The 24,740-nt window shown below is 61.5% G+C and overlaps 1 protein-coding gene across 1 annotated transcript; it reads right to left on the reverse strand.

The window, feature by feature from the left end:
- Positions 1–435: 435 nt before the first annotated feature.
- Positions 436–9,707, reverse strand: AGXT (alanine--glyoxylate aminotransferase). Its single transcript, XM_027114117.1, has 11 exons — positions 9,457–9,707; positions 9,169–9,361; positions 7,791–7,855; positions 7,519–7,619; positions 5,954–6,024; positions 4,394–4,478; positions 4,031–4,126; positions 3,213–3,282; positions 1,756–1,851; positions 1,065–1,193; positions 436–803 (listed from the first exon to the last, which is right to left on the reverse strand). Exons 1-11 carry the CDS (start codon positions 9,685–9,687, stop codon positions 696–698), a joined length of 1,245 nt encoding a protein of 414 aa, XP_026969918.1. The 5' UTR covers positions 9,688–9,707; the 3' UTR covers positions 436–695.
- Between the last annotated feature and the right edge of the window lie 15,033 nt (positions 9,708–24,740).

Below are 24,740 nucleotides of genomic sequence, written 5' to 3' on the forward strand. Positions count from 1 at the left end.
GCGAAGGGACAGGGGTCAGGGGGAGCCAGGCAGAGGAGGGGGAGGGGCTGGGGGCTGCAGAGTGGCCCCAGGGCTGCGACTCCCAGACGCTCCGCGCCTGCGGTAGCTTGCGTGCCTGCGGTGTGCCCTGGAGTCTTCAGGGCTCGAGTCCTGGCTGTTTGCTCTTGGACATCTTGGTGCCCTAGTCCCGCGACCCTGCAGGCCTTCCGTGGAGGTCGTACGTGAGGATGTGTTTTGCAGGTTCAAGGTCTGGGCCCAGGGTGTGCAGTGTCAGAGCGCCCGGCCCAGCTGACGGTCACACACCCCATCCTCCAGCCCTGGGGAGGCCCGGGCGAGGATCCGCTCCCTGAGCTTCCCGCAACAGAGGTGCAGTCAGGGAGCGGGGGGCCTTCCTGCCAGACTCCTCCACAGCCCGGCCCCACACAGTGAGGACAGATGACCAGCGGCTTCTTTATTGAACATTCACAGGTCAGTGACCTATGGGGACGGCCGCTCGCTGGGGAGGCGCTGAGGGTCCAAACAGCCCACATCCAGGAAGCTCCACTCGGAGGGGTCGGGCCCCTGCCCGGCCCTGCCCCTCCCCCCTTCACCCGGGCTGGGTCAGCAGCTGTCCTGTCCCTGTCCCCCTGGCAGAGTCTGTTTGCCCCTGGGCTCCCACCCCCAGTCACTGCGTGAGCATGGGACAGGCAGCCGGGTCACAGCTTGTTCCGGGGGCAGCGCTGCAGGGCCTCCTGCAGGGCCCCAATCACTCGGTCCACGTTCTCCCGGGAGGCGTTACAGCCCAGCAGGCCGATCCGCAGCACCTAGGGCGGGGGCGGGGCGCAGACGTCAGCCTCTGTCTGGGGTCCTGCCTGGCTGTGACTGAGGCCAGGGCAGAGCCAGCTGGTGTCCCCCTGTGCGGGAGGAAGTGGGTGGGAGGGTACACGTGGCCTAGGTCACTCCCCGTACAGCCCCCGGGGTTCAGAGAAGGTGCTCCCTTCCTGACGCCCTGCTGTCCCGGGTCCGCAGACGACTGCTGACCTCGGCCTGCACGTGGTACACTCAGCACAGAAGGCCCCCCTCACCTTCCCCACCGAGGGCCCGAGGCCGCCCGTGATCTCGATGCTGAAGTGGTCCATGACGTAGCTGACGAGGTCTCTCCAGTCGTAGCCCGCAGGTGCGGCCACGGTGGTGACGGTGGGCAGACGGATCGCCTGCAGGACAGGCCGGGCTCAGCCACCTCGTGCCATCACAGCCAGCTCCACCTGCCCTGGCCTGGCCAGCCCTGGACGCAGGCTCCAAAGGGGCGGGCAGGGGTGCATGTGGGGGACGGAGAAGGGGCCCCAGGAGAGCGAGGTCACCACCGCCCCAGGAGCCACGCCTACCAGCTGGTGCTCAGGGCAGGGCTTCCAGCCTCCAGGGACCCCTCTGTGTGTCTGTTCTCTGACAGGCCACAGGCTGGCTTATTCAGCTGACCCCCTACCCCCAGCCCCTCCAGGATGGTGTCTGGCTGGCGTTCTGGAGGCCGATGGGCGTCCTCCAGCTCAGGGAGCACCCATAACTACTCCAGACGGAGAGGCTCTGGGGGAGGTGGAGGCATCCTACTAAATGTCCTGAGATCCGGAGGCCAGGAAACCGTGACCATGACGGGGACTGCGCCCCCATCCCCAGGACTGCCCCTGCCCCCACCAGAACTGCATATCCATAAAGGGGGCTGGACAGGAGCTCGTCCTCCCCCCACTGCCATGTGATGCCCTCTGCCCCCGCCCTCCTCACCGGATCCTTCACGAAGAGCTGCAGGCCCAGCCCCTGCAGGCGCCCGTGCAGGTACTCTGAGGCCTCGCGGTGCTGCTGCCAGCTCTTCTCCAGGCCCTGGGTGGGGAGAGGGCAGTGGGGTGGGCAGGGTGGGCTGGGGGCCCTCCTCGGTGGGCAGAGAGGGAGAAACTGGCTGGCATCCACCGGGGGGGGGGCAACTTTGGCCGGGGGAGGGGCTCCTCTCTTGGCCTGGACCCTGAGCGCCTCGGGAGCCCCCTGGAGCCCCAGGTTCAGGGCCCTGACTCTGCCCCAGGGGCCGGGCCCGGGCTACCTCAGGGAGGTGGAAATAGTCTGGGTCTGGGAGGGGGACGTGGTGGCCCAGCCGGTTGTTGGATCCTCCAGGCCCCTGGGAGGGGTGGGGACGACCTGGCCAGAGGTGGGGGGCTGCCTGGGGGCAGAAAGGCTTCTGGGCTGCACGCTGCCTCCTGCCCTCCCAGCCGCTGAGCCCACAGTCCCTACTCCACGGGGGTCCAGCCTCTCCGGCGGCACAGCTCCCAGCCGTGGCCCAGTCCCCTGCCCTGCAAGCGTCAGCTCCTGGCCTCTCTCTCGGCTGCACAGGTGACCACCCAGCCCATGGGACACCTCGAGTCTAGCCCAGCCCATGGGACACTACCATGTCCCACCCAGCCCATGGGACACTAGCCCAGCCCTGGGCCGGTGGCGACGTGGGTGGACGCAGGGGGCAGACGTGGCCAGCGCAGCACTGCAGCCTTGCTGGAGGCAGGTCTTGGCCCAGGTCTCTCCTGGCCTCTGGACCGGCAGCTGGCAGGGCCCCTGGGGGCCGTCCTGGGGCTGTGTTTCCTGGCCTGGGCCAGACTTGGCCTCCTGGGTCCCGAGAGTGTGGACCTTGCACTGGGCCAAGGCACCACCCTGGTCGTGGTCACACCCAGCTGTCCCCACGTGGCTCCTGCCCACACCCGGGAGCGGGTAGTGGCCGAGGGCACAGCAAAGCCTCCTGACGGTGGTCTCACTCCCCCCCCGCCCTCTGGCTCCACTTCTTGGCCGCCCGCCCTCTCTTCCTCCCACCTGGGCCCTCTGCTCAGCCAGGCCCGCGCTGAGCGCTTCACTAAGAACCTAGGGCCTGGAAGGGGGTCCACACCTGCCCTTTCGCCGCATCTGCCCTCAGGGCTCTGTCCTCCGGGGCCTCTACCCTCAGCTGGCAGCCGGCTCGCCACCCCCCGCGCCCCCCCCATGCCTGCCCAGAGCCTATCCGCCTCCCCACTCAGGGCTACTCTCCAGCAAGGCCCCCAGCACCTCTTCCTTCCTGCGGGCCCCTCAGCAAACCAACTGAGTCTTAGCATCCCTCTCGCCCCCTGCCCCCAATCAGGGAATCTCGGGGTGGGGGCCACCCAGCGGTTCGCCAGCCTCAGCACCTGCCGGGTCCCCGCTCCATGCTGCTCCGCTGCCCCTCCGCTCACCTGCTCTGCTAGATGGGCCAGGCTCTCTCTCAGGCTGTACAGGCTGACGACGGGGGTGGTGTGATGGTATCTGGAAGACAGGAGCGGGTGGCCAGGTCACTGGGCGGGGCCAGGGCAGTGACTGTGTCTCTCCCAGCCCCAGCTGGCCCAGGCTCTCTGACGAGGGGTCGGCCCCCACCCAGGGGAGCGCGGTCCAGCTTGGGGGCTACAGACCTGCAGCCAGATGTGGGGAGAGCCTGGCTCAGAGCAGGGCACTGGCCGGGCTGCGGGGAGAGGCTGACTGGGCTGGAGACCAGGCACTGGCTCCCACCTGTGGCCCCAGTGCCCCGCTGGGCCCGCTGCATAGGGCGCAGTTCCTGGTGTCCCTGTCTACGTGTGTCACGTAAGGGGCCTCGGGTTAGGGTCAAAGCCACCTCACAGAGAGCCCCCTGCCCCCCACTCCCTCTGAGAGATGGGTAAAGCAAGGCCCAGGATTGGGAAGATGTGTCAGGCCAGGTCCAAAGTGCCTGCAGATGCGCTGGGACTTCTGGGAGGAGAGGGCCCATGGAAAGTGGGGTGGGGACCATGCCTGGGGGGCCTGGGAGGAATGGGGGGGACCCCGTTGGGGGCATTGAAGGCCTGGCACTGGTGAATCCCGGGGCTCCAGCTGGGGTGTGAGGGCATGAGGGTGGAGGCTCCCACCCCTTAGCACCTCCCTCCCCCCACCCACCCACCCCCTTTCCAGCCCCGCCCCCTCTCTCACATCCTGGGCTTAGCACCTCCCTCCCCCCACCCACCCACCCCCTTTCCTCCCCGCCCAGCCCCGCCCCCTCTCTCACAGCCTGGGCTTGTCGTCACAGCCCCAGAAGTTGGCCAGCCACTTGATGTCCAGGTAGAAGGAGAAGGGCTTGGTCTTCCGAGTGTAGATCTTATTTCTGGGGAGGAGAATCAGCCTGAATGCCCCCAGCCCCCCGTTGCTCAGAAGTGAGCCAGATGGGTGGGGCCCCCAGGACCCCCGTGTCTGTATTCAGGCCCCTGGGGCCCAGCTGTGCCTCTGCCTCGAGGGTGTGCGCCTGTCACTGGGGGGAGCATTGCAGAGCACGGCCCGAGGAGCCGTCCCTTCCCTTGCTCTGTCCCTCCCTCCTCGGGGCCACCTGGCCTTGCTGCCCGTCCAGCCCTGGCTGGGGGCGGGGCACACTCACTTGGCCTTGTCGCTGAAGGAGATGAGCGAGGTGCCTGCAGGGGCGTTCAGGACCTTCTGGGAGCCCGAGTATAAGACATCGATGCCTGTGGAGGGGAGGGACGCATGCTCAAGGGCCGAGCCCCACGGGGGGGGTCACGGGGGGGCTGCCCAGCCCAGGTCCTGAGAGTCCAGCAGACGTTGCAGGAACCTGGGACCCACCATGCAACTGGTGTCGGAAATGGGAGGGACAGTGTTGGAGGACTAGACCCTTACCCTGTGGGGTCCGACGCTATTGCAGGTGGGCTGAGCTAACTGGAGGGCACCCGTTAGCATCTGCCTGGTGTGGAAAACCCACACGTCTGGGGTCAAGCGCTGGGAGAGAGTGGGGGGCGGCGGAGGGTGGAGCAGCAAACGGGTTTTTCCTTCACATCTTGCAGTGCCCGTCCCCTGGGCTCCCACACAGCCTGAGGGGAGTTTCAAATTATGGGGCAGCAGCAGAGGGCGGTGGTCAAGCCCAAAGCCGGGAGGATGAAGGACCAGGATTCAGATCCAAGCCCTGCACCGTCTCTGACTCCCTGAGGGTGGGGACCCGAGGCAACTGCGTGCCAGGTGCACGGACGGGTGGACCCGGAATGTTCTTTACAGTTCATTCCTAAAGCCTAAAACTGAGCGGACCCAAAGTTCTCCCGAGAGGAAAGGGGTGAAGTGGGGATTCACACAAGCGATGAATACTCAGGACCAGCAACACGAGCGACCTTGCTGACATTAGGTTGACGTCTGCTGACCCACAGGGTCCCGTGGAGGCCGGTGGGGGGCAGCGAAGGCCAGAGGTCCTGAGCCTGGCCCTGCTGCTCCGCGGCCTGGGCCTCAGGCTGGAGCCTCCTTGCCCGGCTTCTCCCTCCACGGCGGGGGCGGCCAGCCTGGAGGCCCAGGATGGGCATCCCGGGGACAGCACTGCCCGCCTGCTCCCATCCCCAGGGCCCCTCTGTGTGCCTGTCCTTTCAGAGCAGTGGTTTGGGGTCAGCCCAGAAGGCTCCCCCTTCAGCACTGGATCCCGCGGAGCAGAGCCCTCTGCAGAGGCAGAAGCGGACCAGGCCAAGTGGGCCGGGCGGCCGTGGACGCAGCACCACCCAGAGTGGAGCCGGGCTTTCCTCCCTGAGGAGATGCTGGGCCTGGAAAGCTTCCCCGGGCTGGCCTGCAGGTGACAATGTCAGCGGTGCTCCCGGTGTGTGACAGGTGTTAGGGGGGTCTCTGCCCTGATTGGCAGGGGTCCTGGCACTGCCCCCACCCCTCCTCCAAGGCTCTGGGTGCCTCTCCAAATGCCTCCCCTGGAGGGTCCCTTCCTCCCGCCTGCCGCCCGGTCCCGGCCCGACGGCCCAGCAGAAACACGGGGTGTGGCCAGTCTATGGAGCGTGTCCTGCCCCATGAGGAGCTGGTGGCTCTCCCACGCCTCGTGGAGACCAGCGCCTAATCCGTATGCAGCCGACGGACACGCAGGCCCTGGCACAGCACACCCCCAGCCAGGGCTTCTGACGCTTCGGGCCACCGGTGGGTGGCTGGGCGGGGGGCACTCCCTTACCCTGCTGGTCCATGTAGATGGGGACCCCGCCCAGGGATGCCACCGAGTCCACCAGCAGCAGGCACTGGTACCTGGGGGGAGGGGCAGCAGAGAGCAGGAGGGGCGTCAGACTCTGCCCCGGGGTGGGGTTTCTGGAGGGGCCTTAAGAGCCTTTAGAAGGGCCACCGGGGAAGCAGGGGAGCCTCCCACCTCCCACAGGTGCCTCCTCCGGGGCTCTCAGCCCCCCGGGACCAGCTCTGTGTCTGAACCTGGGTGAGCCCCCGGCACAGCGAGCGTCACCCTGGGGGCCCCAGGTGGCCGGACCCAGGTACTCGTGAGGCCAGCCAGGCAGTCTGTGTCCTGGGGGCTGGCTGGGTGCTCTGACTGCTCAGGCCCAAGGGCCGTGTGGGGTCCAGGGACCAGCCTAGCACAAGGCTGCATCTCTTCTGCTGACAGTCCACAGGGCAGAAGTCCAGAGCTTGGGGAGGACAGAGTCCAGAAACAGCCTGAACTGAAACCTCTGACTTTCCTCCACCTCCACATTTTCTTTAAAAAACGCACAAAGAGTATTCCACGCGGACCTATGGGAGTCATAGCCCAGGTGACATCTGTGAGCTTGATTCACTGGACAAGACTCCAGGCGGCAGGTGGGCCTGGCTGGGCTGTGCCCAGTGGGCCCGAGGCCCCCATGGAGGATGGCAGCCCTGCCGGGGTGACCCTGCCTGTCAGTGGAGCTTCTCTCCTCCCACCCTGTGGTCAGCTGTCCAGAGCACGACTGCTGGTCCTAGGAGGGAATCCCCCCTGACCCCACCCAAGGCCCTGGGCAGCCCGTGCAGGGGTGGGGGAACCTGGCGGAAGGCAGTGGAGGACGGCGCTGCTTTGGGGCTCTGGGACCTCGGGGCAAGGGGGGCAGGCCCTGGCACCAAGGCTGCAGGGTCAGCTTGAGCCCTCCCTAGTCATGGGGCCAGGAGAGCAGTGGCGCTGGGGGGACACCTGACCCTGCTCTCAGATGGGAGGGTCCATCCAGCCTCGGCCCAGAGCCAGGAGGACCCCCGAGGACCTGCACCACCATCACACGGCAGAGGCTGGGGGGACCGGCCAGCAGCCCACCACACTCCCACCCTGTCCTCAGACTGGGTCTGAGCTGTGCTTGGCTCTGCCCCCAGCACTGCCACCCTGGAACAGGCTCCCCCGAGGGACAGGCTTACCTGAGGGGACAGGCTCACCTGTGTGGACAGGCTCACCTGAGGGGACCAACTCACCTGTGGGGACAGGCTCACCTGTGCGGACAGGCTCACCTGAGGGGACAGGCTCACCTGTGCAGACAGGCTCACCTGTGCGGACAGGTTCACCTGAGGGGACAGGCTCACCTGTGCAGACAGGCTCACCTGAGGGGACAGGCTCACCTGTGTGGACAGGCTCACATGTGTGGACACCTGAGGAGACAGGCTCACCTGTGCGGACACCTGAGGGGACAGGCTCACCTGTGCGGACACCTGAGGGGACAGGCTCACCTGCGGGGACAGGCCCACCTGAGGGGACAGGCTCACCTGTGGGGACAGACCCACCTGAGGGGACAGGCTCACCTGTGGCAGAGCTCCCCATAGCCATCGAGGGGCTGCAGCACGCCACTGGATGACTCCCCCTGGGTCAGGAACAGCAGCACAGGCTTGTGCTGGGCCAGGGCCTGAGAGGACAGAGGTCACAGCCATGGGCAGACCCAGTGCAGGGAAGGGGCCTCCGTCTGTCCCCCTCCCCAGGGACAGTGCAGAGCTGGGCAGTGGGAGCTGGACGCCCCTCAACCCCTCCTGCCCCACCAGCTGACCGGCCCCCTCCCCGGGCCGGCGCCCCCCCGTACCTCCTCCACCTCCCGCAGCGTGAAGTGGCCTCCAGGGTCCTTGATCATGGGGTGTACGCGGGCTCCTGGGGGCAGAGTGAGTGGTGAGCAGTCCCCGCACGCTGGGGGGAGCCAGTGCTGGGGACAGAGGCCCGGCTGAGCAGGTGGGTCCTGTGAGGGCCGCCCATGCCTGCCCCCAGCCGCTGCTGGAGGGGGAAGGTGGAGTGTGCTCGGTGAATCCAGGTTCCGGGGTGCCGTGGATGAGAGCGGGTCCCTCAGCTCCACTGTCCCCTCCCCAGCCCACCTTCCCTGGGCCCAGCCAGGCCGGGGCACCCTGGTCCTTTGCAGCCCTCTCCACATGGGAAGTAGGGAAGCATCTGTGCCAGGCTGAGCAGATGGGCGCTTCGCAGCAGAGGGTAGCTGCAGAGGGGCCATGCATTTGGTGGATGACTGGGTGAAGGATTGAGGGGGTGAGGGAGCAGGCTTTGCCCCCTCTGGGGCCTTGGGGCTCCAGGGAGGCAGGCCCTGGCCCTGCTCTGTCTCTTGAAGCCCTGCACCCCCGTGCACAGCAGGCCCCCAGTGTCATATGCAGGAGGCAGGGAGGCCCTAGGACCATCCCAGCCTCAGGGGCCTGAGGTGTGTGGTGGAGGCAGGGGAGGGGCTTGCCCAGGCCAGGAGGGTGGCCGAGGTCCGCTCAGGGTCCCGGACCCTGCCTGACCAGAGCTCCCCTTGAAAACCGGCATGTGCACTGGAGGGGCCCCGGTGAGGGGTCAGGATGCCCTCGGGCTGTCGGGGGTTGTCCATTAACCTGGACCGAGTGTGCCCATGTGCGGAGCTGACCAGGCAGGGGTTCCGTGATGTTTCCAAACCCGCGGTAAATCATTAACCCCGATGCACCCTAGGGCTTTCGACTTCTGTCTCTTCCTTTAGTAAATTTTACTCTGGAAGTGGACACCCTGTCCATACCTCCGTATTTTGCAGCTCTAGAAACAGCTGTTTCTGAGATTTTGAGGGGGGGATGTCAGCTTCTGAAACCTTGTCCTGTGACAGAGTGGAGGTGGCCCCTGGGGACCTGACAGCTGCGGGGATGCTCTGGGTTCGTGCTGAGACCAGAGGAGTCCCTGCAGTGCTGTCCCCACCACGGGCTCCGGAAATAGCTGTTCCCCAAACTCCGGGAGACCAGGGGGATGGGGGCCCCTCGAGCATCCCGACGCCCTCTTGGCGGAGACAGCAGGCTGGCAGGCAGGGGGATGCGTGAAGGGCCTCCAGGGGGGGTAAGTGCTCAGGGCCCGAGGTTGGTACCTGGAGAGGGGGGCTTCCAGGCTTCGTGCTGGAGGAGGGAGGCCTTTGGGGAAGGATGGAGAGAAGGGCCACACCCCACGCCCACACCGTCTCTTACCGATGCGCTCCCCGATGTCCTGGGCCCGCTGCCCCCAGATGCCGTTGACCCCGACCAGGAAGGAGTCCCCCGGCTCCAGGAGGTTGAACAGGGCGGCCTCCAGTGCGCAGTGCCCCGAGCCGCTGATGGCCAGCGTGAGGGGGTTCCGGGTCTGGAACACGTACTGGATGCCTTGCTTGATCTCGTCCATGATCTGGGGGCAGTGGACATGCAGGTCACCGCCTCCCCTACTCCCACCCCAGGGAGGAGGCCACTCAGGGCACTGACCGCTGTGTCTCAGTGGCCTACCTGGAACATCTCCTTGTGCATGTGTCCTATTGTCTGCCTCCCTCCAGCCGCCATGACGCGGGGGGTCAGGTTAGAGGGGCCGGGCCCCAGCAGAAGCCGGCTGGGGAGGGACAGGGGCTTACTCAGGGCTTCTGGGGGGGCCACCAGCAGTGGGTGGGAGGCCATGGTCCTCACCCAACCTGCCGCCTTGTGCCCCAGGGCCGCACTGGCCACGGTCAGTGCCCGGAGCATTTCCCAGCAGGCCCTGCACTGGACGATGGACACCGGAGGACACGGGGGCGTCCAGGAGGTGAGCCTGGTTGACGGGTTTCTGCTCCACCTGCTGTCTTTTGCTGTGTGTCGTTGTTACCAGGCCGTTATCAATGCTTGTCCTGCACGTGAAGGCTTGGAAGCAGGGGTGTTGAACCCTCGGTGGGAGAGGAGGAGCCAACAAAGTCCAGTCAGTGAAAAACAGATCTTGGCAAGCTGCCCTCTGCCCTCCAGCTGCCCCTCCCTCTCTGTCCCCGAAGGATGCCCAGCCTGGTACGCCTGGCTGGGCTCAGGGGGCCCCAGCGTTTTTCTTATGTGACCAGCGCGCCAACATTTCAGACTTGGCAGACCTACAGGCTGTGTTAAAACTACTCAGCCCTGCTGTGGTGGTGAGAAGGCGGTTACAAGGGTGTGGCTGTGTGCTAACAAAACTTTATTTACAAAAGAAGCGGTGGGCCAGATTTGGCCCAGGGCCACAGTTTGCTGATTCTGGCTTAGCTCCCAGAAAGACTCACTTCAGAAAATATATGCTCCACGTGTATAAACACACATATGTACACACTGAGGACATGTCCATTCTTGATCCTTTCGGAGTATTTCCTCTGCCCGTCTACACCTGAGGGCCCCGATGATTGGTCTCCACACACGTAACCAAGGGGTGCTCACTGGGGAGCCTCCGCAGCTTCTGAGTCAGCACGTGGGTCGAATAAATGCGACCAAGACTCCCTGCAGGAGGAGCCAGGCCCAGCCCAGGGCGGCAGCCCAGCAGAGCCGCTGGCGTCCTGGGACATCGAAGGAGCCCTGCGTTGTGGGTGACCAGGCCGGGGAGGCACTGGACCGGATGCTCTCTGAGTAGCTCTTGCTTCTGACAGCTCTCAAGGGGCCGGGTTGGAGCTTGCCAGCACTTCCCGTTTTGTGTTTAGGGATCTGACGCCTGGGCCTCAGTAACCAGGGGGGCGTCCGGGCTTCCACGGAGCCCCCGTGGTCGACAAGTGACTGCACATGACCTTCCCCCATGGGGACTTGCCCTCAGCTCAGCAGAGCCCTGCATTCAGCACTCGTTGCTTGGGCTGGGTTCGTCTGGCATCCTGGGGTGGCAGGGACTCCACAAGCTTTAGCCAGGATGGACGGGCATGGCCTGAGCACCTGGAGACCCTCACAGCCCTGCTGGGTCAGGGCGCCCTGTCCATCTGGGAGGAACAGGCAAAGGGGACAGGCCCCGAGTGGTGGGCAGAAAGAAACTCAGGGAAGGGGGGCCAGACATGTCCCTGTTGGCCCAGGGCAGGCCTGCCATGCCACCGCTAGCCTGGCCCTGTCCTGCACAGGGAGGCCCAGCGGGCGCCCCCTCCCTCGCTCCTTCCTTCCCTTCTTTCCCCACTGCCCCGACATCTTCCTTACCAAGCGATCCCTCTGGGCCAGGACCCAGTCTGGCAGCTCCAGCTGATGCAGTGTCAGCTAGAAGAGAAGCAGAGGCCCCTACCGGCGGCCGGCGGGTGGGGCAGAGGACCTGGGGTCTGCGACAGCCTCCTGGGAGCTGAGAGGAGACGCCTGAAGGGCCTGAGCGCCTGGAGGAGGGGACAACCCCGGGGGGCTGCTGGGCAAAGTCCGTGGGGGCTTCGGAGCTGGGCCTTGGAGAAGGGAGAGGCAGGCCCACCCCAGGGTGGGAGGGGTGGTGAGGGCCTGCTAGGCAGAAGGAGCTGCAGGGACCTGGGCACAGAGGTGGAGGCCTGTGTGAGGGGGGCCCGTGCAGACCCCTGCTGGGGCCAGCAGCCTCAGGTCTGGCCCGGCCATGGTGGCTGGGGCCCGGTACTGGCCTGGTAACACCTGTGCGGCACTGGGCCTCTGGAGTCACAGGTGTGTCAGCCCTGCCCAGCCCTGGTGCTGACCTGCCACAGCTGAGGAACCTTCTCCTGCTGGGGGGGGGTGCCAGCCCCACAGCTGTGCCCACCCTGGGGGTCCCCTGCCTGCTGGCAGCGGGGGGACCACCCGGTCCGCAGGACAGACCCCTCGACTCTGCTCCTGCCCTGGCCACCTTGTCTGCAGCCACACGGTCCCTGGGCTCCTTCCCTCAGTCCCTGAGCCCAGAGTCCTGCTCAGCCCGCCCTCCGCCCACCTGAGAGCTGCACCACCTGGACCAGTGCATCATCGGGGCCTCCCGCCAGGTACACTGCTGCCTTCGCTCCAGTCTAACAAATGTCTCTGTGCCTTTGCACGTGCTCTTCCCTCTGCCTGGAAGGCTTGTCCCTTTCTTTGCTCAGCCCCTCTGGCTCTTTTCTCAGAGCTGTGGCCAAGCCTCCTGTCCAGGGAGCCATCCTGTCTGGAGTTCCTCAGACGTCCTTCCGCCACGCCACAGGCTGCATGGGCCGCCCTGTCTGTTTAGGCCTCGGGCAGGACCCCACTTCGTGCAGCCCTGAGGGGTGCCCAGCGTGGCACATCAGGGCAGGAGAAGTCTGGGCCTGGGGTTGGCTGACCCGGCCTGGCCGGTGGACGGGTGGGGGCAGCCCAGGGAAACGAGGGAGGTGTGTGTTCTTTGTTCCAAAACAGGAAGATGTCCTGTGTCAACGTAACCGGGAGGGGAGTGTTGCAATCTGGAGAGGCGTCTCCTCAGTCCGAGAGCAGATTGGGAGCCGCGAGCCATTGACGCCAGTGAGCAGCGCGGCAGGTAACCGACCTCTGTCTCCCGGAGCCCTGGAGACAAGGGCCACCTGGCCAGGTGGGCTAGGCAGTTCCTGGTCTTGAGGCCAAGGTCAGCACAGCGTCGCCCGGAAGCTGCGTCTTGTAGCTCCGGAAGGACCAGCCGGCTCACCCGGGGCCACCCTGCGGGGCCTTGAACCAGCAGCCGTGGGGGCCTGGGAATGAAGTGCAGACCAGCTCCTGGTGCCTGCCCGCGGCGGGCTTCCTGGGTCCAGCTGCCCGTAGACCCAGGAGTGCCTTAGTCTCCCAGTCAGTGGTGGAACCCACGGGCTGATGCCTGCCACACACTGAGCCTGGTTTTGAAATTTCACTTCTGGTTTCCCACAGTTGACGTGAAAAGCACAAACGACTGCTTTTGCCTGAGGGTCTGCAACCTGCCGCACCCCAGAGGCGTGTCGTGAAGGCAGGTGGTGCCGCCTGTCCCCTTGGCCCTCCGGGCAGACAGTGACCTTGTGTGCCGGTACCGACGGGCTTCTCGTCCTATCTACCAGCTGGGAGTCTCCACGGATGCTCTATTTCAAACCTACGGCTAAAGCCAGCCTGTCCTGACATCCTGGGCCAGAGGAGGCCGTCAGAGGCCCACTGCTCCCATTTTCACAGACAGCCCGCCAGGTCCCAGACGGCCTGAAACCTGCAGCCTCGGCCAGAGCGGCAGGACCCCCAGGGCTGCCTGGTGGGAAATGCAGCTTTGCCTCCGGGTGTCCGGCCCAAGGCGCCATGGCCAGGTCCCCACCTGAGTGGTAGGGGTGGGTCTCTGCTGGGAGAAGGTCAGTGGGAGCCTGTCCCAGCGAGCAGCCCCTGCTGAGGCATCACGTGCCTGGGTATTTGTTTAGTGGTGCCCTGGCAGGTGCTACAAGGGCCAGGCCCTGGACACCATCGATTAACTGCTGTTCCCCCACCCACCCCCGGCCCAGCACAATGCTGCTTCCTTGTGGTCAGGGTGCCCTGGGTGAGGACACCAGGTCGTGGTGTGGAAGCCTGCGCCTGTGGCGAGGGGCCAGGAGCCCAGGTCTGCCTTGGAGAATCAGGACTGAGCAGTGTCAGGGCGCTGCCACAGGTATGGCTCACGTGCTTCAGCTCCACTGCGATGAGGGTGGACGGGCGACTTGCGGCAGCAAGTCACCCCCGTTCTCCAGGCGCTGAGCAGGCAGACGAGCCCCTGGCCACGTGGTGACGAATGACACGTCGACCACAGCAGCAGAGCACCGTCGCAGAAAAACCAAGTGCTCCTGGGGCTCTCGAGTGTCCGCTCTGTGTGCTGTGATTCTCAGGGCCTCATGGGGGGCTCGGCCCCTTTCCCATATGGGTCCCTGTGTCCTTCATAATGTGACAGTCGTGACAAACCAGAGAGGACCCCGGAGCCTTGCGCCTGCCCCGTGAGGTGGGAGCTTTGGCCAGGCTGCCTCCCACGTGCCCTCTGGCTCCCATGGCCAGTGCCCCAGAGGGACGGCTGGGTACCAGCCTGCTGAGTTTACTAAGAAGTAAAGAGATACTTTTGAGTATTTCCCACTGACGTTTGGACTTAAAACATTGCTTTTTTAAAATTAATTTATTTGTTATTTATTTATATATATTTTTAAAACATTGCTCTTAACACAGCAGAACCAGGGTCTAGGATCGCCCAGGGTGCCCCACCCTCTCACACCCCAAAACCCAGGAAGTAGCTATTTGTATGTCCCGCCTACAGAGCTAAGGAGATGACACACACTGGCCTCACAAACATCACAGAAGTCAGTCCAGGCTTTGCTGTCAGTCGGAGGATACATTTAGCATCAACTTTAACGTCAGTTTAAAATCCAACATGAGATGAGGGTCGTCGAAACCCAGGGCACGAGAGTTTGCGGGAAAGTTTGGCGAGACTCAGGCCGGACTGGACGCGCATGCCTGGAGCTTCCTCCCGGGAATCGCCGCGGTGCAGGCACTGAACCCTCTCTGACTGTTTTCCTATTAACGGGAAGCTGCAGTTTAGCTGCAAGGCAAGGTGAAAGGTCGCCCCGCCCTTCGTGTTTGGGATCCCACGGACCCGGTACGTTCTGCTGTCAGGGACTGCACGGCCTGTCCTGTCTGGCTGGTCCTGCGGAGGCTGTGAGTACAGGTCCCCGGTGGGGAGGGAGCTGGCCCAGGGCCCGCAGCTGGATGGGCTGGACCAACACCTTTGCTGGCGCACCCCGACCCGGGCCCTGCGCTTGTCTGAGCCCTGCCCCCGCTGCTGCCCCCATTGCCCACACCCGCATCTCTCTGTGCCTCCAGGGCTGCACACGGGCTGAGGGCACTCTGCCTGCCGAGGTCTGGGAAGCAAAGGGGTGTCTAGCACCCCAGACTCTCCCATCCAGGCTCTGATCTCCCCGAAGCACTGCCCGCTCCCCTGCCGAACCCTCCAAGCTGAGGACGGGCGCATAGGGCTACCTCCGAGGGTGGGCTCCCGGGAGTCTGGGCAGGACCCCTGAACTCTGGAAGGTCTCAGACGTCAGAAGTTCTGTGATTCTGGGGAGCCGCCTCTAGCGCTTCGTTGCCCCCACCTGTCGGCAGGCCCACGCCTGGCTGGCGTGTTTCCCTCAGCGTTGGGGGCAGCGGGGGGCCGGGGCGGCGGCCAGCACTGCCCTCCTGGAGTCCACTCTGGGTTCCCAGAAGAGAGAAGTCCCCTGACCCCACCCTCGGGACTCTGGGAGCCCCACGCAGGGGCTATGAGCAGACTGCGTCGGGCCCAGAGACGAGGGCCTGGCCTCCTTCCTGGAGGCGGCAGCGGCAGGCAAGGCGTCTGGAATGGCCTCCACTGTGTGGCCTGAGCAGCTGCTCACCCCGCCTGGACCACAGATCGGGGAGGCGCTGGCATCACAGGCCACGGTGAGCAGGGAGGCCGGGGCTGCCTGGCACACAGGTGCCAGGTGCTGCAGGGCCATTGGGCCGGATCACGTTCCTCTGGGCCTCAGGAGTCAGAATCTCAGGGATTTTTTAAGGCCTCCGCCAAGCTGAGCGCTCCTCCCATGCCGGGACGGCCTCACCCTCTTCTCTGAGGCGACGTGGAATCCAAGCCAGAAGGCGGGTTGTCTGCGAGGACTAGATGCTCAGGGCAGGACTGCATGCGGCTCTGCGGGGTCAGCCCACCTCCACGTGTCTTCGCTGCAGCCCGCCTTCCCAACACTGGTGCCAGGGGAACAGGCCCCTGCCACGTAGAGCTCAGTGCTCTCAGGTGTTGTGGGTTGCACTGTGCCCCCCAGACTGTATGTTCTGGTCCTGACCCCTGGTACCCGTGAATGTGACCTTATGGTAGGTCTCTGCAGGTGTGATCCAGGTAAGACAAGGTCATCCTGGGCACAGCAGGCCCCCATCCGATGACGGGCATCCTTACAAGGAGAGGGAGATTTGGACACAGATACAGACACACAACAGAGGCCATGAGATCGGAAGGACGCAGCCACCAGGCGAGGGACGCCAAGGATCGCCAGCCACCAGCGGAAGCTGGAGAGGCAGGAAGGAGCCTCCTCCTCCGGCTTCAGAGGAGTGCGGCCCTGCCCACACCTTGACTTTGGACGTCTGGCCTCCAGAACCAGCAGAGAACACATTTCAGTTTGCGGGGATGTGTCACAGCAGCCCTAGGAAGCTAATACAGCAGGGGACCCCTGACGCTGGGGCTTTACCTTTAGGTTTTGCTGTCAACGGCTGTTAAGAGTCGAGAGCTAGGGCACTGCTGGCCGCCGCGCTCCAGCCTCCCGCTGCCCGTCGGTGCCAGCCCCGCACTCCAATCCCCCCACCCCCCGGTCCCACTGCCTGGCACAGAGCCTCTGAGGGCTCATTGGTGTCTCTTTCACAAGCCCTTACTCTTCTCTCCGATCTCACACCCCCAAGATTTCTGAAACTCTGATTCAGCAAACACGAAAGTGGAAGGTGTTCTCTGGCTACACAAGCACTGGGCTGATGACAGGGATGCCGTCCCTGTGGCTGCTGAGCCCTCCCGGTGGGCTGCCAGCCCTGCCCCACCTCCGAAACTCACCCAGCTCTTACAGAAAGAGATGAGAAACGGCCCACGTGCCCTGGGACTCTCGTGCCCGCGGCCCTCCATGTCTGACCCTCACTGAGAGCTTCCTAAACGTCCACTGCCCTAAACGCAGTTACTTCTGGGGGCCGGGTGAACGCTGTTGGAGGAGGTTGGGAGACCTGAGTGGACCCGCTTCTTCCTGGGGCCTGGCCCTCATCGGTCACTTAACGCCCCCGACTGGGATTGCCTCTTCGGCAGGAGGTATAGGCGCCCACCCTCACTGGCATCCCAGGGGTTTATGAACCTCAAAAGACATAGGATGTGAGAAGACACTTTGCAAACTCTTGCCCTGAGTCACCTTGGCCTGATGCTATGGAGAACCTGGGGGACTCTGCTATTCTCAGGAATTTTCCCAGGAAAAAGAATTCAATGCCTACCTGACATTCAGCTTTTAGGTTGAATTTTAAAAGATAAAAGTATTATATGCTCACCATAAATAATTTTTTAAAAGACAAAAGAAATTTAAAACAAATCAAATGTTGGAAACCCTCTATGGACACCAGGCCCCTTTTACACTCTATGTTCATCCTGCCAGGTTTTTGTCTGCGTCACTGAAATCATTTAATATACGCTGATATTTCAGTGGCGTCAACACCGGAGCCTTCATGGTCCCTGAGGGAAGGATAGAGAACAGGTCAGAGCCGATGCTGCCTTTCACTCCTGAGACAGTCTGGATGCTCAGACTTTGTCCGCCTTTTCCGTTCCAAGTTTTTCTTAATGAACAGGAAAGGAAACGATTTCTTAAGCCATTTCATAGACCTTCAAGAGGCAGAGCGCTGATACTCTCACTTGTTAGTGTGTCGGGTGCGCAGGTCTGTTCGATCCAGCTGCAGCTAAGATCATTTACCTTGGCGTTTCTAGAGCGACATGCTTTCAGTGTCTCTCCCTGACATCCCGGGGGCTGCCTTCCAGCTGCTGTGGAGAAAAGGGTTAACAGGCAGGCCCGCCCGCCCGTGAGGCTGGCCCTGGGCTGGGCGCGCCGGGAGGGTCCCCAGCCCCCTCGTGGAGCAGACGGTCTCGCTGCCCCTAGACGTTTGTGCCCAGTGAGGCTCCTGCGGAGTGCCGCTTCCTCCTGGGAGTCTGGAACCTTCACCAGGCACAGGTACCCGCGACCACTCCCAGGAAAAGCCCCAGGCGCTGTGTCTCTGACGGGCTCCCTGGGGAGACAGCACCTCACGGTCTCGTCACGGCTGGTGGTGCGGAGCTAAGCGTGTCATGTGAGGGGAGGGGGCTCTGGAAGCTCACGCCTGGTCCCCGACTTGTCCCTGCGCCCCTTCCTTTTACTGATGTTGCTTTGTATCCATTCTCTGTCCTGAATCCAGCTGTGAGCACGGCCTCTGCTGAGTCCTGGGGGCCCCCTAGCGACCCTGGGGGTGGTCCTGGGGACGCAAATATGCACAGTTGACTTTTCAAAGCTCAGGGCGTTGAGTTGCACCGCCGGCAGCTCTGTAATCAGATCCATGCAAACTTCAGCCTCATTTCTTTCCTGTACTGAGAGACGTTCTGACGTTGCGCTTCATTAGTTCATGTTTTTGTTTGTTCACCGTCATTGACTGCGTCTACTCTGAGTCAACCGTACGAGAATAAATGACTGTGCATGAGATGATGAGAAAACCCGCGGGCTTACGCTTCCGACACGCTGGCCCTGGGGAGGGACAGATGCAGCTGCAGGCTGTGGCCTCCGAGAAGCCCAGGCGGCAGCAGGGAGCATGTCCAAGGTGGGGACAGGCGGGCAGGAAGCTCTGAGTCTGACAGGGGAGAAAGGTTGACCGGGGCCATGAGGGTGGGAGGCACAAAGGGCCAGCCCCAGGGAGCCGGCAGCGTCAGCAGCAGAGGAAGGCACATTTGGGGTCTCTCCTGAAAGCCCCGCGAAACCGCAGACTTTTCCTGAGCAATGATGGCTCCAGCAAGGAAGGTGCTTTGAGAGCTGGCCAGGAGAGGGGGGCGCCTCCCCTGGTGACCTCCTGTGTGTCTGGAGTGCAGAGGGTCCCAAATGGGAGTGAGTATCTGAATCCCCAGATTTCTGCTCAGCAGGACTTGGGTGGTCCCGGGAATCTGCATTTCTGGCCAGAGATCCTCAGCCCGGAGCCCAAGGCGGCCAGGATTCCCAGGGGACCCACAGGACAGGGAGGCTCAGAGGGTGTGGGTCTGGGGTCAGAGGTCACCTGACTCCAAAAGCCTGTACTTGGGCCCTGGAAGCCTCCAGCCTGGGGATGGGACAGATGAGGTAAGGGGACCACGTGCTGGCCCCGCGGAGAACAGCGACACCCAGCGGCCAGCCTGAGACCCCACAGGATGCTTCTCATTCTCCTTCCACAAAACGCAGCTTTCTTGCTCTTCCTGATGGCAAAGTGACACAGGCTGGTTGTTCCAGGCGGGCACAGGGGGACTGCAGGAAGGTCTAAAGAGGACGGTGCCCCTTACCCAAGATCCCACCCAGGGCAAGGGCAGGTCTGCTGGCTGGCGAGAGCGCCAACCCTGCAGAGGGTCTGGGCTGCGCACGTCGGCCCCAGGAGGTGGGTAGGCACTCACCTGCCTGCGCGGCTGTGCTCTGAGCAGTGCGACAGTGGCCCCTGCGGAGTCTGCGGGGACGTGCAGAGGCAGAGGTGGGTGAACCGCGGGAAGGACGCGGTGGTGGAACCTCACAGGGGACAGTCACAAATTTAAAATATCTTCACTGTGAGTCACGACAGAAACACTCGAAGCAGACACAGATGTAGAGCTCATAGAACCTGGTTCCCACAGCAGCCCAGGCCCACCAGCCGTCTACATCTTGTCGACCTCATTTCTTTGATCTGGTCCCCCAGCCCCCCACGTTCACTTGTCTAATTTTCCCTGTTTCAAAGCAAATCCCAGACCTTATGGTGTTTTACCTGAATCTTCCAGTGTGCATCTAAAATAAATGGGCATTTTCTTACAGTGCCTCATGCTTACCAAAACTAAATCAGATTGCTTAATATCTTCTAATGGCCCGTCCAGAGACGAACTTTCCCGATGGTCCAAAATACGACCTTTCAAAGGTGGTGGGTTAGCGTTGGGGTTCAGACTGGGTCCCAGCATCGTGTGCTGCTGGTGCACGTCTCCGTTCACGGACGACCGTCTCTCTTGCATCGGTGGAAATAGGCCTCAGCAGGAAGCTTGTCTAAAGTCAAATCCTGGCTCAGGAGGTCAGGGCGGGGCCCGAGACTCTGCATTTATAACAAGCCCCCACGGCATGGAAAGCTCTGGGTCTCGAGGGCTTTGCTGGCTGCCCACAGCCCCTGGCCACCCGGCCGGCCTCCTCTTCCTGCATCTCTGTCACCCCCCAGCACCCCTGGGGCACAGACATCCTGTTCCAGGAGCCTCTGAGAGCGGAGGGATGAAGGGACAGGGCAGGAGGGTCACCTTTCCCCAGGGTCTGAGGTTTGACCGCGTGGGGCCCAAGGCCTCGACTGATTTCCTGGTGGGAAGAGTGAGACTACCCTGAGAAGGGTCATCCCAGGTCAGGAGATGCCCCCTTCCTCAGGACAGACCCCTCCCCTCAGGTTCCTTTCCCAAGTCCCCAGCTCAGACCTTCACCCGGTCTTGCTGGAAACCCTGGGGTCCAGCTCCCAGCCTGGATTCCCCGCTTGCCTCTGCCCTGCTCTGGTAGGGGCTCTGAGAATGTCAGCACATCCTTCTGTGCTGCCCCTGCCCCCAGACCCGGCATGTGCGGGAGGGCGGGTGACTGAGGTCGAGGGCCTCCTGCTGACCTCTGCCCCGGCCCCTGCCCCCCAGGAAGCTGGCGCAAGGCACCCAAGCTCCTGAGACTCCAGACATGGCCCAGGAGGCCACAGACAAGGCTGGGGGAGGCGTCGGGGAGACCCAGGAGGCTACAGACAAGGCTGGGGGCGGCGTCGGGGAGACACCAGGACCCCGAGAGGACGCTTGTTCTCCCTGTCCCTCCAGAAGCACAGGACAAGGCTGGGGGAGGCGTCGGGGAGACACCAGGACCCCGAGAGGACGCTCGTCCTCGCTGTCCCTCCAGAAGCACAGGTGGTGGGAGGTCCTGAAGGCGACCGGGGCCCCTCCTCTGCCAGCTCCTCCTGGGAAGGGTTGGAACCAAAAGCCCAGGGGGCGGTGGGATTCCCGTGTGTTCTAGAAGCCCAGGGCGTGGGGAGAGGGCTCCTGGTTTGCCCGTCCTCACTTCACAGCGCTTGACTCACCCAAGCCTGGTGCCCCTCAGGGAAGGAAGGCTGTTTAATTCCCTGTTTATGAATTAGGACACAAGGCACGGAGCAGGGGCCGCCTTCCGCAAGGGCAGCTCCATTACAGCGGGGAGGAGCGCGGGGAGAGGGGAGGGGACCAAGCCGGCCTTGGGGAGGAGGGGCCTGGACCTGTGTCCACCCAGACCGCGGCCACCGTGAGCACACGCTGATGGGTGTCAGGGGTGAGCTGGGCTCCCGGCTTTCAGCCCCGGGTGCGAGTGTGGAAGGAGCAAACGCTGGGTCATTCCGAGGGGTGCTTGTCGTCAGGGCCTCAGCCCGGATCTCCCTGGGAGGTGGCAGGCACCCCCCAGCTCAGCCAGGGCCGTGGTCCTCCTGGGGGGCGGCGGTCTCAGGCAGGCAGGACCTGGTGTGGCAGCTCACGTGAAGACTCGCCCACCAGGAGCGCTCTGCTAACCTCCCTGTCATTTCCAGACGCATTCCGCGTCCTCCCTCTCTCCTCACTGCTCCCAGCACGTGGCTCAGACCACGAGGCCGCCGGCATCTTGCTCCGTGCTGACCCGTCCGAGGGAGCTCGCGCTCCTCCGTCAGGGCCTGCACAGGCCTCGCCTTGGTCCTGGGATCCCCTGGTGCACTGCCGCCTCCGTTTCACCCATTTTCCCCCAGAGATTGCACCTTGGGCGGGAGGCGTTCAGGCTCCCAACTCAAAGCCCGCGGCCGTTTAGTGAGGAGACCTGAATGCACCGGCCAGAGGGACCACAGCCCCACGCTCATTCCTGGCGAAAGCTTAGCCAGTAGCGGCGTCATCGGGGCGTGGGGTGGCCTCCGGCTTCCCTCTCCTCTGCTCCTGGATAGCGGATGAGAAAGCAATTGATCCCCAAACTGCTTCCTCCCAGGTCAGCCTCTCTTCTGACAAGATCTAAGACAAGAGTTCACTTCAGCCACTTTTGCTGCCCATTTCGTTCCTGCGATGCCATCTTCCGGATTAAAGCCTCTGTGAGCTGCGTTTTCTTGGGCTGAAGCCCCGCTGCGGGGCTTCTTCTGCTCCTGAGAACCCCACATCCGGCCAGTCCTGCAGAGGAGTTCTACTCGCGGGCTTGTCTGCACAGAAGAGGTCCCAGATAATTGATGGGTTCTTCAGAAAAATAACAAGCCCATCATCATACGGGGGGAAACACAAATTCGGGGGAAAAAAACACAGACAGGAAGCTACCAACACCAGAAAGTGTGGAGGTGAATGACCTCTGAGTACACAAATTCTGGGTTTGGGAACTTAACCTAAGGGGTCGGCAGAAGTGCCTAATTAGGGGAAGGGGCTCCAGGCAGCCTGTGTGAAGCAGGTGATGGACACGACCAGTAACAGAAGGTGGTCTGGAGGAGCCGTGGGATGTTCCGGCACTGACTGCTGCGGTCGCGGAGCCTGATAGAGAGAAATGGTATGAGATGGTATCAATCACATTTTAGCGGGACAGAGCCGAGGCCTCTGCAGATGGAGCCGCCAAAACAGTGGTTCTCAGCCCAGCCGCACACGTGGGTCACACCGACAAGCCTTAAACGGCCTGGGCCAGACGCCTCCACAGACCTCCTGATTCAGTCAGTTCCGTGAGGCTCAGGCATGCTTCCCAGGGACGCTAAGTGCAGCAGTGGATGGGATCCACAGCGTCAGAGGGGTCAGTGAGCATTCACTATGGCTGGTTTGAGGAGAAATGGGTGTACTGAGGGGTGCTGCTCACCATTCCTGACCATCGGGACCTTCTCGGGTTTCCAGGAATGACCCAAAGCCATGTGACTGACCTGGGCCACCAGCCACAGCAGCCCTCTGCCTTCAAAACCCCTGTGAGCTCAGGGGGTTGGCAGAGCCTATATCACAGCAAGGGCTACGCAGCCTCTGCAGGGCAGGAAAGCGCACGTGGTGAAACAAGCCAAAGTGCAGCGCCCACACGTTCATCTATTTTGATATCTCGGCATAAAAGATAGAGCGACACGTGGCACCAGGCCAGACGAAGACCCCGGGGATCTCAGGGTCTCAGCCCTGGCGCCTGTGAATATCATCTTACCAAGTAAAGTGTTCGCAGGTATGTTTACATGAAGGATCCTGAGATGGGGACCTTTTTCTGGAGTGTCCAGATGTCCCTAGACGCCATCACAAGAGCCCTTATGAGAGAGGGACAGAAGGAGATTAGACACACAAAGAAGGCAGAGGACAGTGTGACAATGGAAGCGGGGATTTAAAGACGCTGAGATACTGACTTTGAAGACGGAGGGAGGGGCCGTGAGCCAAGGAGTGTGGGTCCAGAGGGTGGGAGAGGCCAGGACAGATTCTCCCCTGGAGGCTCCAGACGGAACCCCCTGCTGACGCCAACACCCTGATTTCGGCGAAGCGAAACTGATCCGGACCTGTGGCCTCCAGAACCATGAGAGAATGAATTTGGGTCGTCCTGAGCCACGTTTGTGGGGCGTTGTTACAGCGGCCACAGGAGACTCATACGCGTGGCCCAAATGACAGATACAAACACACACACACAAACACACAGTCACAACAAGGTGGGAGCTGGAAGGGCCTGGACCCCACGCTCCTCCATATGCCCCAATCAGCCAGGACCCTCCCCTGGCATCCCCTGCTTCCCGACTCCTGGGTGAGTGGGGGAGGGAGTCACCCCAGTAGAGGCCACCCACAATTTTCTGAGTTGTCAGGGCTCTTTTTTATAGCCTCATACTTTCTTGTAGTTTTTAAAAAATTGGTTATTTCTCAAAACATTTCACAGTTAGTACCTTCTTTTATAAACACTCAAACGTACCTGAAGCATTGATTTAACATTTAGAGGTATTTCAGTGCTCCGGGTGCAGGTGCGCGGTCTTTTACGTGTGTTGTACACATTTTCTCCTAGGTGCGCGGTCTTTTACGTGTGTTGTGCACATTTTCTCCTAGGTGCGCGGTCTTTTACGTGTGTTGTGCACATTTTCTCCTAGGTGCGCGGTCTTTTACGTGTGTTGTACACATTTCCTCCTAGGTGCGCGGTCTTTTGCGTGTGTTGTGCACATTTTCTCCTAAGTTGGACCTTTTTGTTTCATTTAACTCTGTCTCCGGTAGATTTCGTCACATTCAAGCTCTAGACTTTGCTGTGGCCCATCTGTCAGGTTTCTGGACTCCTTATGTTCCGGAAAGGTCTTCCACAGCCCAAGGAAGAGAAAACTAGGATTTGTATTTTTGGGGGGACAAAAGTAACCAGAAGTCTTAATTTTTCTTTTAGATTTTGACTCCATCCGGAATTTTGTGTGTATGTAAAATGAGGAAGACACCTTATTTTTTCCTCCCCCAAATAGATCTTTAATCAACAGACACAGTTCAGAAAATAGGCTGATTTTCCCTATTGGTTTGAAATGTCATCTTTATCACAAGCTAAATTCATGTATGTCTGTTCTGTGTCATTTTTTGGTCAATTCCTTTGCCAGTATTGAGCTATTATCATTATTATAGCTTTAAGGTTGATTGCCCATAAGGCAGATCAATTTCCCTGAGTACTTTTTCTTTTACTCGTGTCAATTTTTTCTTGCTATCCACTCTTATTGGTTTTGCCTAGATTAACTTGAGAACCAACTTACCTTCCTAAAATACTCTCTTATGATTTTTATAGAAATTACATTAAATTTATAATACTCAGTCTTTCCTTCCAGGAAAGTATACTATCTCTCAATTATTCATATAAATTCTATGTCTTCAATAACCTTCTATAGTTTTTTTTAATAAAGAACTTGTCCGTTTATTGTTTAATTTATTCCCAGGTACTTATATGTTTTTGTTGCTGTTGTGATTGGAATCTTTCTTCCATTACATATTTACATTTTTTAATATTTTGAAAGGTTTCAAAATCCATGGACCCACCACTAGATTTAACAAATGTTAACATTTTCCTCCTTTTGCTTCAGATCCTGTTTTTTAAAACAATAAAGTGTCCTGATACCTGCAGTAATCAAGACAGTGTGGTACTGCAAAAAAAAAAAGACCAGTTGATCAATGCAACAGAACAGTGACTAAAAATGGACCCAAAACGTACGGCCAACGGTTTCCGTCAAAGGTCCCAGTGTGGCTGACCAGAGAAAGGAAGGCTCTCCAGTGAGCG

Source organism: Aethalodelphis obliquidens, unplaced genomic scaffold (genome assembly GCF_003676395.1).
Source record: "Aethalodelphis obliquidens isolate GAN/ISIS:26980383/991018 unplaced genomic scaffold, ASM367639v1 scaffold2, whole genome shotgun sequence".
Taxonomy (NCBI): Eukaryota; Metazoa; Chordata; class Mammalia; order Artiodactyla; family Delphinidae; genus Aethalodelphis; species Aethalodelphis obliquidens.

Bases quoted from the DNA above. Each gene is read 5' to 3' on its own strand.
- AGXT (XM_027114117.1), bottom strand. From the start codon at position 9,687: ATGCTCCGGGCACTGACCGTGGCCAGTGCGGCCCTGGGGCACAAGGCG. The intron at 4,479-5,953 runs GTAAGGGAGTGC...TCCCCTCCACAG, and splicing joins CATCTACATGGACCAGCAGG to GCATCGATGTCTTATACTCG. The intron at 1,852-3,212 runs GTGAGCGGAGGG...CTCCCCACCCAG, and splicing joins TGGCCCATCTAGCAGAGCAG to GGCCTGGAGAAGAGCTGGCA.